We start from the raw sequence: 15512 nt of genomic DNA on the forward strand, positions 1-15512 counted from the left end.
GGGATCTCCTCGCGGCGCCGTCGGCCGCACGACGGGCAGAATATGTCGTCGTCGTGACTAGACCGCGGCCGCTGGCGGGGCAACGTCGGGGTCGAAGTCGAGGTCGATGCGGTGGGGTCAAGCTGCGAGAGCGGCTCCACGTCGTCGCGACGGCCATCGTCAGAGCGTCGTGACGTCGCAGCCGTGCCTGGCGATGCGCACCAGCAGGTGTGTGTAGCTCCGTCAAGCTGCCTTGGTGGGTACCGCGACTCCGGAGACGACGAGGCTTCGTTCGAGGCCGCTGCCAGACAGACTTCCGCGTTCGCTGGAACCGCAGGCCTATTCGAAATCACAGATTAGAGTTTGACTCCGGGGAAGAATTCTTATTTCGCGATCTTTCTTCGAAGAATTCTTTGAAGAGGACAGCTTTTATAGGAGGAAAACTGTCACTTCTTATTGCATATCAAATAAAAAAATACTTTTAATTTTAATAATATAAAAAATGTATTTTTTAGTACTTCTATTGATTTAAATATTTTAGACGAATAAATTAGTAAGTAATTTATAAGTTAGAAGAAATAGTTACATCAAATTCTTAAAGGAAATATTATATCACTTTTATGCACACTACGGTAAATTAATAAGTTTAAGTAACAAGATGCACGTGCGATTTTCAAATCATTTATTGTAACATTTGTTATGTCAATAAATCTTGACAATAGGACATACCTTCAGCTCGCTGAAGATCTCTGTGAAGAATCCGGGCTCGCTGTTGATTCGCAGCATCTCGGAGCTGAGTCGGTTGACGATCAGGAGACATCGGTCCCAGAACTTGTCCTTGCTGTCTTCGACGAGGAACGGCTTTAGCGGGTAACTGATCTCGTTACCCATGTAACTGTAGCTCAGGTAAAGACACGTCAGTACCGTCGCCTGAAGCTCCTTCTCGGACGCCTCGTCTCCGTCGACGAGCTCTTTCACCAGCATATACACGAACACTACGTTGGCAGGGTTTATAAAGGGCACGTCCTGACAAAGGAAGATAAATAATGTGATTAAAATTTTATATATTTTATTTAGTAGCCTACATTAGTCTAATTTGTAAATTAAGTGAAACATGTTGGTTTTTTATGGATAATTTTATATTAACAGCATTTTAGCATTTAGCGAAAAGTCTTTCAAATTGTCCAGAAATATTCGCCCTTTTAATAAAATAACTCGTACATTTATAAACGTAATTGCGTAGAAGAGTATGATTCATATCTAAAGCACATTATTCTGTAATATAATTATCAGCAGTGTATCTCCAGGCAATAATGAGCGATAAAAATAAAGTTCGTGACAACTCGCAATTACGGAAATAGAAAAGAGGTTATCTAAAATCATGTGTTCATTGGATATTTGTCTAAGCCTGCATTTTAATGTTATTCAAATTGACACAGTTTTGAGATAAGTCGAGGTATATATATATATATATATATATATATATATATATATATAAATTCAACTCTTAATATATATATGTACTTGATATACGTATTGTTGATATTATATTAGGTATTGTTAATATATGAACTATGTGCTTTTACGTATGCCACTAATTGCATAGTATTTTGCTGTGTTGCATAGTGCCACATACATGTTGAATATTTCCCTATAGGGACTTTAGGGACACACGTCCTTTCATACACGTACATTTGTACATGTGTGTCAGTATAAATATGTATAGGCATATATATCGAACGCAGGTGCTTTCGATACAAATATAGTCACATAGATGTTAATTAGTGCGGATACACATATAAGGAGAATATGTCGTATAAATAGAGAGTCTATTTATACTCGGTAAGACCTCCGTTAGCCATGAAACATAAAAGAAAATTAAGTACATCTATGTATACAACTATATATTATTTTTATATACATATATGTGTACTTTCTTTATACACATACATACACAAATATACACATATGTATGTATATAACTCATAAAAATTTATAAATTTTTACAGAATAAAAGTGAAATGATTTTTCTAATATTGTTGCCAAATCAAGAAGAGCGAAGAAATCTATACATATTTTCTTAAGGCACAGGCTATTCGAACGCACATCTGTCTTATGTAAGAAAATGTGCAGGGGCATAACTTATTCAAGGACTTCAGATTGAGGATGTAGGCACATTAATTTGACCTAGTTTTTACAATCCATGTAAAATGATAGCTTGACCTATATTACCATAAGTAAATAATATTCCTGCTTCATAAACAGAGATACACATATTGTGTGACATGTTGGAGTAATTTAATATCAACTATTAAAACAAAATCAACTAATTATGCATTATACCATGAATAATACTCATAATGACTGTCTCATTTAAGAGAGAAAAATATGTGTACGCTATGTATACTATAATACGTCTCAAGGGGGAACCCGTGTACGCATCAGTTCGCGGCGTGCACGTCAAGACGGTACGGAGCGAGTCGCATTAGCGCGCATGGATGCATCGGCTCACGGTGCAGGAGGAGCGTAGGTGCATCGATTCGTGAGAGGTGGTGCACGGCGTGCACATGTGGGTGCATTAAGCGCGGTGAGGCCACACCGGTGACCCAGGGAGGATCGATGCCCTCGATACGTTTTCCTCCCCGCGCGATCGGCAACCTGCTGCTGTTTTTAGTGTCCGCGCCGCATAGTCGGCCGCCCCGTTCCTCGTTAGCCGTGTCTCTCGGCTTAATGCACATTACGTTGCCGCGCGCACTCACGTTTGCAATTTGCTCACACGCGAGGATGCGTCCCCCTCTGCAGCCTTCTCCCCTTCCCGTTGTCCGTCGTACGACGCTGGCAGGGCCGACGACACTTCTCGGCGACGGCGACACGCCCTCGTGCCAGCGTCGCAGGATAATCGGAGCAGTGCACCTTGCACAATGCAGCGGAAAGAAAAAGGGGGTGCGCGCCGCCTCGCGTAAACGCGCCAGCGATTCTCTCGATCCTGCCGCGAAAATCCGCGCCCGATTCGCTCGAGGAACCGAAAATACAATCAGACAGCTACTACCTTAACATCCCGTGAACGGAATTGCTTGCGGCGTAAAACTCCATTTGGCAAATTTCACCGTTGCTTTATAAATCGCGTTACAATTTAAGTCGGTCGCTCCGTCAAGTTCTTAAATTTACAGTCCATCTATTATTTCCAATGTGAAAGGATGAATTTAAGTAAAATTGGTACAAGATAAATAATAATGGATTATAAAATCTTTTGACTTGTGTCTATTCAATACTGATTACGAGCGATTCACATTCATTATTATTGCAACAAATGTTTCATGCATTGTATCAATTAATAATTAGAATAATCCTCTTAGATTACAATCCTTCTGCATTAAACCATTAATATTTGAAGTAAGTACCTTTACTTTGTTGCACAATCTTGTGAATCTGCTGTGTGATTGCCAACATGTACTTTTTTCTTTTTAGCACTTAGCAACTGCTCTAAATATTGAAGATTTCTGGAAGATATGTAGGCTGCATTCCGCGATATTTACTGTCAGCACTAAAAATCTATTTTTCTATATTTTACGTCACGTTAGTCACGTACACCATAGATTTTCAGTACTGACAGGTACTGACAGCAAATATCGGAATGCAGCCCTAAGAAAGATTGTGCTTAAGATGGCTGATGTGCTTTAACGGACGAAGTATCGATAGTATTGCGAATAGGGCAGATCGCGTGACGTTATCGAGAAAAATTATTCATAGATAACGTCTATCGATGGATATATGTTTTTATGTCTACAACTTGGCGAAGTAAAACCCGGCCTATATGGACTTAACTCGTTGCGTGAGCGAAAGTAGCGCTCGTAAAATTATAGGGTCACCTAAGATATCCGCTTTGTTATAAAAAAAATCAAAATTTTTACTTTTGACCACTTGGAAATTCTTAAATCTTATTTTCTCAATGATCCTTTTGATCCTTTTTTACTGCGAAGAAATCGACAACAGATTGATTGACGGGTAAGAGAAAAATGTGAGAAAAATTGAGGAAAAAAAAATGTAAAACGATTTTCCATAGTGTTTTTGCGTTTATAATTATTATTTTGCGAGGAGTCGAGCGTGCAAAGCTTTCGCTGTCGCATGCACGATTCGTTAGGGTTTCCACGTGCTTTCGCTGATTGAAGAGGCGACCCTCTCGATCAGGTATAACTCAAGAGGGCCTCGAGGGCCGCAGGACGCGGTGCAGCAGAATTAGGGGTGCCAATATACCCGGCGAGGACGTATATACCTCTAGGTCGGTCGATATTCGCCAGGGGTGAGCGGCCCGCTCTACTGCCGAGCGGGCCTACTCGCGCGTTATTCGAGTCGCCTGCGCGTATACCTGAACCTTTTAATTAAATTTCCAAGACTACGGATAACGACTCTCCGAATAGCGCGCGAGTGCACTACTTGGACCAATTAACGTCGTAGTTGGCATGCACGCGAAACACCCTCAACCGCAACGGCAATCCTGACGCTTAGTCGGCTCGGGGATGTCCCAGATGGAACTTCGCGGGGACCCAAATCCGCGTGAATTAGCCTCCGAGCTATGCGTACGCGTAATTAAATTATGGAAATTAATGAAACACACGCGCGCGCGCCATATCCGCGTGCCGCCACCGCTATCCGCCACCGATATCCGCTTTTGGTTGATTCTAACGGGGTGCTAGTAGTCACATGAAGATTATCTAACTGATTGCGCAGTTACATCGTCTCAATTGTCTTTCTTCCGATCACCGAGTGTTTTCTTGAAAGGTAATTAATAAAGTGACAGATGCCATGTGACACACGTGATGCACGTGTCGCGCGCGGGAAACGTGACAGGAACGGAATTTTCAATCTCAGCCATGTATGGTTTCCTTTTAACCAGATTTTCAACAACGCGGCCCGATTTGATCTTGTTTAACGTCCAGACGGAACCGATTGGTGAATCATATCGTGTATGGTCAGTTTACAAGACAGTTTGCTCGCGTGCTTTGACGTCCCAATGGGGCTAAACGATAATGGAATGACGTAGAGAGTCAATATTTCACCTGTTATACTTGTAACAGTTATAGTTGTAATAGTGAATGCGACTGAATGTATACTGCATACCGGCTATCGCAAGAAATTACTTGCCGGTAGGATATATTTATTTTTAGATAAATTTCGTTAACAAATTTTTTTGTTAAATGACTTTATATACTATTTGGAAGACATATATTAAATAGTTTTAAATAAAATATATTTTCAATAAATCGAAAACGAGATATCGATTTTTTAATCTAATATTTATTTTTCTCTTTTTAATGTTAAATATTTGAATAATATATACATTGAAATAATTAAAATACCTATTATAAAAATAATTATACTTCTTTTCCTAAAAAATGCTTCATGAAACTGATAATTAGATTATCCGGTGCAGCTTTTAAAGAAGTTATATACGTATTAAGATGTATCACGAAGCAAATAAGATTTACTTAGGCTCGAGTTTGGATTATATCTAAGAATAATCGCTTTCTTTCAGTTCTAATGAAATTGTTTGAGATATTTTTTATATTGATAGTCCTAAAGCGATCGAATAGACAAAATTTCCATAGACGCATATATCTCTCCACATATTTTCTCCTCTCTCCCAACACACGCAATAACATTCGATTTTATCACAAAACACACTAATCGTATAAGCTGCCACATCTATCTCCTTCTTGTATACACGGTCACGCTTCGGTTGGTTGTCCTTACACGTGCACATCGTAGTGTGGTTTCTAGACACACGTTCGGAGTATATACTCTCAGGATGAATTGCATACACACATTAGACTTGAGGAATTAGATTTAAACACGCGCAGGAAGGAGGGTGGATTTGTAGTTGTTAATGCATTTCGATATTCCGGAACGTTGAGGTTTGGGCAAAAAATGACGTTTTGTTCCATAAAAATAAAAATGCGCAAAATAGAATTTCTTTGTTTTGTCTATCGTCTATTGTTTAAAAGTCTAAAATAAAACATTTTTTCCATATCTATGCTTGTTCGTTATATCTAATTTATATACGTACGAATTTGTCCATTATTTCGCTGTTTTGTTACGCATTTGTTTCATAAAAATAGAAATGTGCAAAATAGAATTTCTTTGTTCTCAATATTAAAATGTCTCATACATGTTTGTGCCTGTTCGTATGTGTATTTTTGTTATATTTAATTTATATATTACGTATTTCTGCATCACTTCGCTTTTTATTATCACGTCAGATATGAAAATTTATGGGTCATTAAAGAAGATGTATTACGGTAACGTTAAAAAATTATGTACGGTGTCTGATCACCCTACTTCCGTCAAATGCGTCGCAAATCGTGAGTAATTAGATATTATTAATCTGGTCAGTCATTAATGCGCTCAAATTGAATATAACGGAGAAAATGGAACAAAGGCCAGAGTTTTGCATGATCTGGTTTTAAAACGTTAAAAAAAACATATTATTATAAGATTGCTGCCATAATGCGCGTCGCGTTATCAAATATTCATATTTAGTTCCAACTAAAACTCAATATCGTAACCGTTCTTTTAATATTCATTTTCCGCTAACGTTAATTCAGGGGCACTACCTGAAAAAAATCAGTTGTCTGCATAATTTCTTACGCTCGATCGTAGATTTAGGGCGATAGAAATACTCTTTATCAGGGGCTGACGTCCGAGAAGAGAAAGTGCCTCCCCTTTGTAATTAAAATCTAGGGGTGAACGTCCCTCTTATGAACACCCGCATTTTTTCACATATCCCTGTGGGGTGATTTCGCGACGTTGCCGTCGCTCTTGCGCAACATTTGCGGTGCACGTGACCCTTCATCCCTTGCGCGATTTTCCCCCTTAATACGGCATTGCTGCACATTTCTTTCCTACAGCGCTTTCCCACATCTCGTCAACCGAAACCTCATTAGTTCTTCCACTGTCGTGGATTTGCCACAATATAAGATAGATGGCTTAAAAGTTCATCAACTTTAGCCTTTCCCTGTAATATTTATTTTGCATTCGCGAGTAGGTTGTCGCAATATGAATAATGTAAAAAGTCTATATGCGACTTTATGTCAACAAAATGAGATAATGATAACAGTACTTAGATAAAAAGTAAAGATGTAGCGTAAAAGTATGTCAACAGTTTATTATTCGTTTTAAAAGTTCATTATTTAGAGTTGCTTTCTAGCTTCTAAAAAAGAGTTACGTAAAATGTTCATCTCAAAATAAAAAAAATCAATTTTCTTAATATAATAAAGTGTAGATATAGATTAATGCCATATATATATTAACTAAGTTTTACAAAATTATAGAAAGAGGTTGCATTAAATATAAACAGTATATTAGATATTAATATATTTTCTCTAAAGAGAATTAATAAGAAAATGTGTTGGTTTAATATATTTTATTGCTAAAAATGGAATATGTATTGCATCAAAGAAATCTTAATATTATGGCATATCTTCTCAATGCTTCTGTCCGATATAATTTTTCTATGAAAGAAATATCTGACAAGATATAAGATAAATATCGGTCAGTGCTCTAAGTAGGATCAAAATAAATAAGATTATTTCAGGAGTAAACTCGAAGTAACCAAAAGGGTGGTGTTCGAGGGATTTGAGGCTGGAAATCGGGGTGTTTCGATAGCTGTTGTTACAGGGGACGAATTGACAACAAAAATCGTGTACGTATATTTACCTACGACGCCCCCTCAAGGATTAAACATGCACGTGGACGCACGAATAGCTACTCTTTGCTATATCTGCAAGTATAGCTCCGGTGTACATACTTGTGCTGCATTGTATTCACGGAAATGTCTGGTGTATTGATTTTTACACATATGACATCACATATATACACGCAGCATTAATCGTATTCCGAGAAAACAAATGATTAATTACCTCTCTGTCAGATATTTTTGCAGCAAACTGTTTGTAAAATGTCAGAGCTTTTATATAATTTTTTTTATTTATAGTAAAAGACAAATAAAGTAAAATTTATATATATTTTCCTTAAAAGATAGTATATTTGTCTGAAAACAGTTAATCCAAATATATTTTTTATTTGTGGCGGTTTGATAGGATCATTCCTACTTGACATTTTTTCTATGTTTGCTGATTTTAGCGCGCATGAGTTTTAATGATACTTAATTAAATGCTGGAAGACTGTCTTTAGTAATTAGGAGTATGTTGAAAACACATTAAGACCGCTTTGTAAATTACGTAGGACGTAGACAATAAATAATTAATCGTTTCATTAATTCTTGATTGTTTGCACGACATTTGACTGGCAATTCATCTAATGTATATTTTATTGATGTTCTTACGTTAAGTAGGGTGAGTATTCTAAAAGCATTGTGCAAAATTTCCACAGAAAAAGTAGTACGCTTTTATCATTCTAGCTGATTAAATAAATAAAAATTAATATGTTTAACTTGATTGATAATGCCAATAAAATTTTTACATTTTTATACAATTATTTACAAATATTTTATATAAAAGTAATGAATGAATTTAACTTAATTGATAATGTCAATAAAATATGTATATTTTTATACACTCAATCATTTACAGATATTCCGCTAATAATCTTGTTATATAAAAGTATTCCATCATCCAGAAAGAAAGCTTGGAGAATCCTCACAGGAGGTCAACACAGAGAGATATGTTCTCGATAAGAAAGTGGACACGCAATCAGACGGGTAGCAAGAAATAGACACTAACTCGATCGTTAGTGGGTTATTTTCTGGAATCTGGGCACCGAGATAACGTCGGACTCTTTCAGGCATTGGATGCGAGACTGAGCGTTATCTCGCCCTTCCAACGATTCCTACGTGTGAATTTATCGACATGAGAAATCGATGTCGGTGGGCGCAGGGACATTGCCGGGGAGCGTGTCTACGCAAAGGCACTTTATTATGGACCGTCTTCGACGCCTCCCTGCAAAGTGGGCTGAAGCACGCGAATATCGCAATATACCGCAAATTGTCGCAAATGATAAAATACGCCGCATGAATTCTCGGAAATAATCACAGAGCGGATTCGTGCTGTGTATTGCGTATTGTGAAATAAACGTTTATTTCTCTCACTCTCTAAAGTGAGTAATAATAAACTGTGTAGATTTTGTGGAAATGAGAAAGAAAGAGAAAGAAAGACGCATATTGTTTCTTATATTTCAATATCGTGCTAACGTATATAAAAATTACGCACTAGATTAATTGCCAAATATTTTAAATGAGATAAGAATAGATATATTAGCTGTTATAAGTGTGACACTTATTTCGTTAAAGACTGTTATATGTTTAAATGATGCCAATCGATAATGACTTTGACGAAAATTTTTGGACAAATATATTTTGTTGTGCAGATGCAAAGATTAAATATTTCGAATACAAGCACAAGATCATTTGCTGTGCTTGTCCGAACATCAGTTAATCTAATAATTATAATTACCAGAAATGCTTCAAAGACACCTTAGCTCAAGGATAAACGCGTCGGTCGATGCCAACAATACGCAATTGTTTGCAATAATCGGGACGTCACTCATGATGAAAAAAGTCCACCCACGAACAGAGAATCGCCGCCGCAGTGGACTGGAATTATTACCGCTTCGCGCTATTTTCCGTGAAACTTCACGAGCATTGCGGTTCGCTGAAGGTTGCGCGATACGCCAATCGATAGTGACTTTCGTCATAAAGTAAGTAAAAAATTCTTGCCGATTTGATCGACAGATAATTGACCCTTTCGTGCACGACGATGTAAGTGATGCAAACGCCGTTTTGAGTAATCCATGTCGCGGTAACATATCGGTTTATTCACGTATTTATTTTTGTTACCTTGCATGACTATGAACCGATCACTTTTATGTCAACTGCAGAAGTCAACTCTTTTACGATATAATTAAAAAGGTTAAATTACTCTTCTCATCAGATTAACCGCGATAAATTTTATAACGCGCATTTACTAGAAATGTTTGGACTATATTTTAATTATTAAACCAAAAACATATATCCAATAATATGCCATTAAAAGAGTTTTTCTATGCTTCTAAAAAGTTTCGTCTTTTACGACTGTATGTGTCCATAGATACTCCTTTTCTAACGGAAGCATTCAATTAAAGCATACTCGATAAACAATTTTAAAGGTTACGCTTATTTATCAAAGAAAGAAAAATGTTTTAATTTTCATTTGCAACGTTTGTCGGGGAAAATTTGGCTTTTGTTATAAAAACTAATGTGGCGTGCAGATGATACAATACGTAAAGACATGGGGTACAAAGTGGATAAACAACAACGCAGATTTTTGCATTGTATTATTAATAGTTCCGTAGTATTTTTAAGTCAGCGGCCATCTACGTCAGTTGACTATCGGAGTGAAATATTTTTAGTTTGATCGATAGCTTCTACGCGCGGAGAAGGCGAGTCTTATAGGGGCCGCGCAATTTGCATAGGTCGCAATCGCGCACGATAGTCTCATTAGCATAAACGTTGAATTCATAATCGAATCAAGAACCAGCACCGACTAAAATTATGAGCAAATGCTTTCGATTGATCGTGATTCGTTTCTCATGGAAGAAGTATAACGATTCAATTTTATTGAAAGCAATAAAACTCGCGATATCAACATTGTAAAATAAAATTGTCAAAAATAAAAAAAAGAGAAGACTTTGCTGAAGAGAAATATCGAAGGAAAATCGATATGACTTGTAGCTTAGATAGTCTGGAATGAGATATTTAAAAATCACGGCTTCTTTCAAGAAAAAGAAACATTTTTATAATACTTAATTTCCAAATAAGTTTAAGAGATAATTTTCAATAATTTTACAATAATTCTGGAAAAGAATAGATTACGTTGTAAAACGTTCTTGAGAGAAGGAAATATATTTTATTTAGCAATGTGTTTTAATATTCGAAGATAATATAATAAAGAAATAGTCCAATACACTTGCTTCTCGGAAACTTTGCGTCATCCTTCCCTTTCCTCTATTAAAACAATTTTTAGGGAAAAGTATATTATGATTCAGCATTTCACATATGACTCAAGAAAGTATATAATCGTAACGCTGTATTGTAATTCAGTAGCCTCCTGTTGCGATGCAAATATAACATATATAATTGGCTCCCGTTATTAAGGGATGGAAACTCTTGGCTTTATCCCGTGAAAAGTTCGCCTAATTCCCTCTCTAACATATTGTATGTCCTGGGCGACTCTTATTATGCGTATTCCCGCGGGACGCTGTCCGCATCCCGGGGGATTCAGGGTACGAAGCCCTTTCTTTTGTGACGCGTGTGGACTATCACATCCCACTTGTAATGATAGTCCCTTCAGGGAAACGAAACCTTTTAACGCATCGGAGACAAATATTCGTACTCTTTAATTGGATATCGGTTGCGGAATATTCCGGTTTAACAATAACAGTGGCCGAGCCAAGTAGAACAGCAGTTGTTTCTAACGAAAATTATTCATATTTTGTACATATGTCACAGATCAGTGCAGTATTCGTATTAGGCTGTTGAGCTTTATATAACAATCTTTTTTTTTGTTTAGATATATGTATATTTGCTGCTCAACGATCGTCGACCGTATCGATTTTGTATGACTTGTATATATCGACGTTAATCATAGCAGTTCAATCAGCGAGAGTTAATTATCTCGTGCTGTTGGTATATCTTAATCATCCAATTACAACGATAGCGGAATAACCGCGGGAGTAATATATTAATTATAACGTCGAACCAGTGCCCGTGATAACTGTATTATCGGCGTGTATGTTTCACGAAGCACGTTAAAGCACCTAGCAAATAAAAGTATACTGAAATATGAACGGTAATATAAAAGTATATCAAAGTACTATTATCAAGTGGAGATATTTTTGCAGATGTAGAAGTACCTATAGTGTTTTTAAGTGATTTCTTAAAATATTTATTAGATGTATGTCCATACTTTTTTCATTTCTTTAAAGATTTTAAATTAAAGATTATTCATAAATGAAACGTTCAACTCGTTAGATAAAAATATCCAAGAACCTTAAAAAACCAACATATTTCTTTTTCAATCGCAACACGTATTTAACCGTGAACGTTTGTTAATTTATATAATTTAAAAACGTAAACATAATAATTTTGAGAAACGCACTCTCTGGAAGTGACGAACTCACCTGCCAGCCTTGAAGCAGCAGATTTCTGTCGACAGTTCTGAGCCACATGACAGCGTCGCCAGCCTGGAAGTCCCTTAAACGGGTGCATTTCTTGTGCAGGAAGACGCCGAGGCACTTGAGCAATTCCGAAGTGGAGGCCTGGATGACAGTTTTCCTTGGTCCAGGAGGCAGGGGTTTCTGCATCAATTTCTCACACGTCGGATTGTGCGTGGTGTGATTGTTGTTCGACGCCGGTGGTTTTGTCTAATTAAAACCACGAGAAAGAAGATCATTTCTCAATAAACTAACTAGAAGAATTCTCAATATAATCAACATTCTTGTAAACCTTATGTTTTTAATTACTTAATACTTTTTAAACTCATATACTTGTTAACATTGACGAAACCACTTTATAGTAATCGCATATTATTTTTTGGTAATTTAACGTATGTGTAATGTGATAATTTCTTGCAAACTTTATTTAACAATAATAATAAGTTTAATAAAATAAATTTGAGCATTGATAGATTTTATAAGGAAATATTTATATATTTTATATTCTGCTGATATTAAATGTGCAGTTTGCAAATGATAAAAACCAGTAATTAAACATTAAGTATATTGAAAGTAGCCATATTTCTAGAGAGAAAGATGAAAATATTGAAAATTTATAAAGAAAAGAGCAACTCGTGCCACGCGAAAGGAGACATCAAACGATCGATGTACTTTCGATCGTGTCTCGGGGGGTCAAAGCACGTTGTATATTTAATTCCTTCATGCTTTACTGTATGTAAATCCCCCTTTCGAGTTGTTTCTATCTCTAGACTTCTCGAGACACAACAAGCAGTGAGATATATTATTTTAACTATATATTTATTCTATTGTTGTTTTTTTATTCTATGTTTTATAATATTTTTAATTTTTAAATTATTACGGTAAAGGGTGCTATATATTATCGATATAAGCAAAATATCTAGACGTATTTCTAAATAGATCGAATTTGTGTCGGTGTTATATTATGAGAATATAATTTGTTAAAGTGCGCTTGGTTTTTTAACTATTTATTTTATATAATTTATATATATATATATATATAAATTACTTATTAAATTATTTATTAAATATGCCAATTTACCACTTGTCAAAATAGAATTACAAGCACTTCTCTTGAAAAAAAAAAGAGAATACAAGTTTTCTACTCTACACGAGTACTTACCTGCGGCGTCTGTATATTCTTATTTTTATCAACGATAGGTATGTTATCGAGCGGCTGTCTGAAGGCGATATTCTTGTTCTTGTTATCAAGCTTCTTCTTGTTGTTATTAGTTGTGCTGAACCGCTTCCACGACAAGGCATTTATGAACAGCGAATGCTTCTTCAGGTTCTTCTCCAGGGCGTTCTTTTCCGAAATGATTCTCGCGTTGTCGTTGTTGTTCAGATTAATGTTATTGTTCTGTAGCGAGTTGTTGTTGGTCGGGGGATGATTCGTGGGTGGCGCCGGCGCCACCGTGGCAACGCCGCTCTTGTTCTCGCGATTCTTCGCATTATTCAGCTGCTCGTAATTAAAATTGTTTAACGTGAAGTCAGCGGGATGCTGATGCCCCGCTGGCGGGTAAACAGGCCCGCGGCGGTCCCGCGGACTGAACGACAATACGGTCCCCATGGTGCTGGCGCTGCGCTCCAAATGTTGCGGTTGCGGTTGCGGCTGAGGTTGTTGCTGCTGCGGCTGTGGCTGTTGTGGTTGTTGCGGTTGTTGCGGTTGCTGCTGACTCGTCGGTTGTGCCTGCTCCCTGCCGCTCTGCGGATTGGTTGGATTCTGACTTGGTTGACGACTCACGTTCGGATGAGGATTCTGAGCTTCTCGTCCTGGACTCGTTGGATTGCCGGGATTTTGCGTCGGCTGGCCGGCGGGATTCTGATCTTCCTGAACGGGACTCGGATGCCCCGGATTACCGGGATTGTGACCTGGGTTACCCGGATTGTGGCCGGGGTTACCCGGGTTGTGGCCGGGGTTACCCGGGTTGTGGCCGGGGTTACCCGAGTTGTGGCCGGGATTACCTGGGTTATGGCCCGGATTGCCCGGGTTGTGTCCGGGATTGCCCGGGTTGTGGCCGGGATTTCCTGGATTGTGACCGGGATTGCCCGGGTTGTGACCGGGATTGCCCGGATTGTGGCCGGGATTGCCCGGATTATGAGTCTGGTGACTGGGGTTGTGACCAGGGTTGTGGTCGGGAGTACCCGGATTTTGGGGCGAATGACCCGGGTTGTGATGCCCGGGATTTTGGGACTGGGGTCCCGGATTGTGGGTCGGGTGACCCGGATTCTGGTGATGCTGGGACGTAGCGGGAGGCGGTCTCGGCGGGCTCGGTGTAGTGACACGCTGCGGCGGGGGTGCTCGAGGAATCGAGGTCTCCCTCGAGGGTCCCGTCAGCGGGGTCGCATCCCCTGGCTCGATGGCCTCCTCCACGACGGGACCCACCACCTCGCTCAACCGACCTCCCAGCCTGCTGATTTCTACCTTCGACTTGAAGGACACTACTTTTTCTTCCTCCCGCGACGCTGGGCACTGATTTACCTTCTGTTTCCTTGCCAAATTTCTTCTTTTATTAAACTATATGAAGTTTCGCGATTAATGCACCCTCCCGGCGGCGGGAGAGCGTTACAGACAATATGGCGATTGTTGATGGTGATCGATAAGCGAGGAGGAAGTGCGAGCGAGACGTATTCGAGGAATAAATATGCGAACAATCTGGCCCTTCTGCTTAACGTGGATCTGCAGCTTCTGTAGCTTCCGTATCGTTGAAGATGTCACGCGGCAAGATGTCGTCGATGCCCGCAAAAGATGTCGGCCGTCGCGCAAAATGGCGAACGATCGATGCTTTACCGCCCTCCGCCTCCCGGAGGGACGATGAGCCAGGTGAACGAAAACACTTGATCGACGCACCGAGCCACTCTCCTCGACTCTCGTCCTTTGCGTGTCGTGTCTGCTCGCTCTCGCGGATAGCCGTATGTCGACGCTTTCTCGAGTTGCACCCTTGGAGCACTCTCGACGCACTTTCAACTCACTTTCTTGAACGCAATTCGCGACTCAAAAGTACGAATTTCTCCTAAAATTCGGTGCTTCGACTGTTGATCTTTGACCATCGGTACCACCAATTGATCGACCGGTTCTCCTCGTCGACGCCAACAACCCCGATTTGTTTTGTATGCTCCGAATTTTAATCGCGCCGTTCGCTGCGGCTTCGAACGATAACTCGAAGCTGCACTCGTAGAATCTTCCCGAGGTGGACTCACGTATGGATGGGCTTTCGCGACGGACTTCGCGAGCGTTGCAAACAACAACACAACGCGCACGCTTCTTCGGGAACGTTGCGAGAACGACT

At 39.0% G+C, this 15512-nt stretch overlaps 1 protein-coding gene across 1 annotated transcript; it reads right to left on the reverse strand.

Moving 5' to 3' along the window:
- Positions 1-179: 179 nt before the first annotated feature.
- On the reverse strand, positions 180-14736 carry Cdk5alpha (Cdk5 activator-like protein). Its single transcript, XM_071702234.1, has 4 exons — positions 13346-14736; positions 12151-12393; positions 709-1005; positions 180-318 (listed from the first exon to the last, which is right to left on the reverse strand). The coding sequence occupies exons 1-4, from the start codon at positions 13790-13792 to the stop codon at positions 223-225; spliced, it is 1083 nt and encodes a 360-aa protein (XP_071558335.1). The 5' UTR covers positions 13793-14736; the 3' UTR covers positions 180-222.
- Between the last annotated feature and the right edge of the window lie 776 nt (positions 14737-15512).

Source organism: Temnothorax nylanderi, unplaced genomic scaffold, assembly GCF_030848795.1.
Source record: "Temnothorax nylanderi isolate EJ_2023f unplaced genomic scaffold, tnyl_v1.0 TNYL_tig0028_pilon, whole genome shotgun sequence".
NCBI classification, from domain to species: domain Eukaryota; kingdom Metazoa; phylum Arthropoda; class Insecta; order Hymenoptera; family Formicidae; genus Temnothorax; species Temnothorax nylanderi.

Coding starts and splice junctions, on each gene's coding strand:
- Cdk5alpha (XM_071702234.1), bottom strand. CDS start 13,792: ATGGGGACCGTATTGTCGTTCAGTCCGCGGGACCGCCGCGGGCCTGTT. Junction 12,394..13,345: donor AGAATATACAGACGCCGCAG/GTAAGTACTCGT, acceptor GGTTTTAATTAG/ACAAAACCACCGGCGTCGAA. Junction 1,006..12,150: donor TGCTGCTTCAAGGCTGGCAG/GTGAGTTCGTCA, acceptor TTCCTTTGTCAG/GACGTGCCCTTTATAAACCC.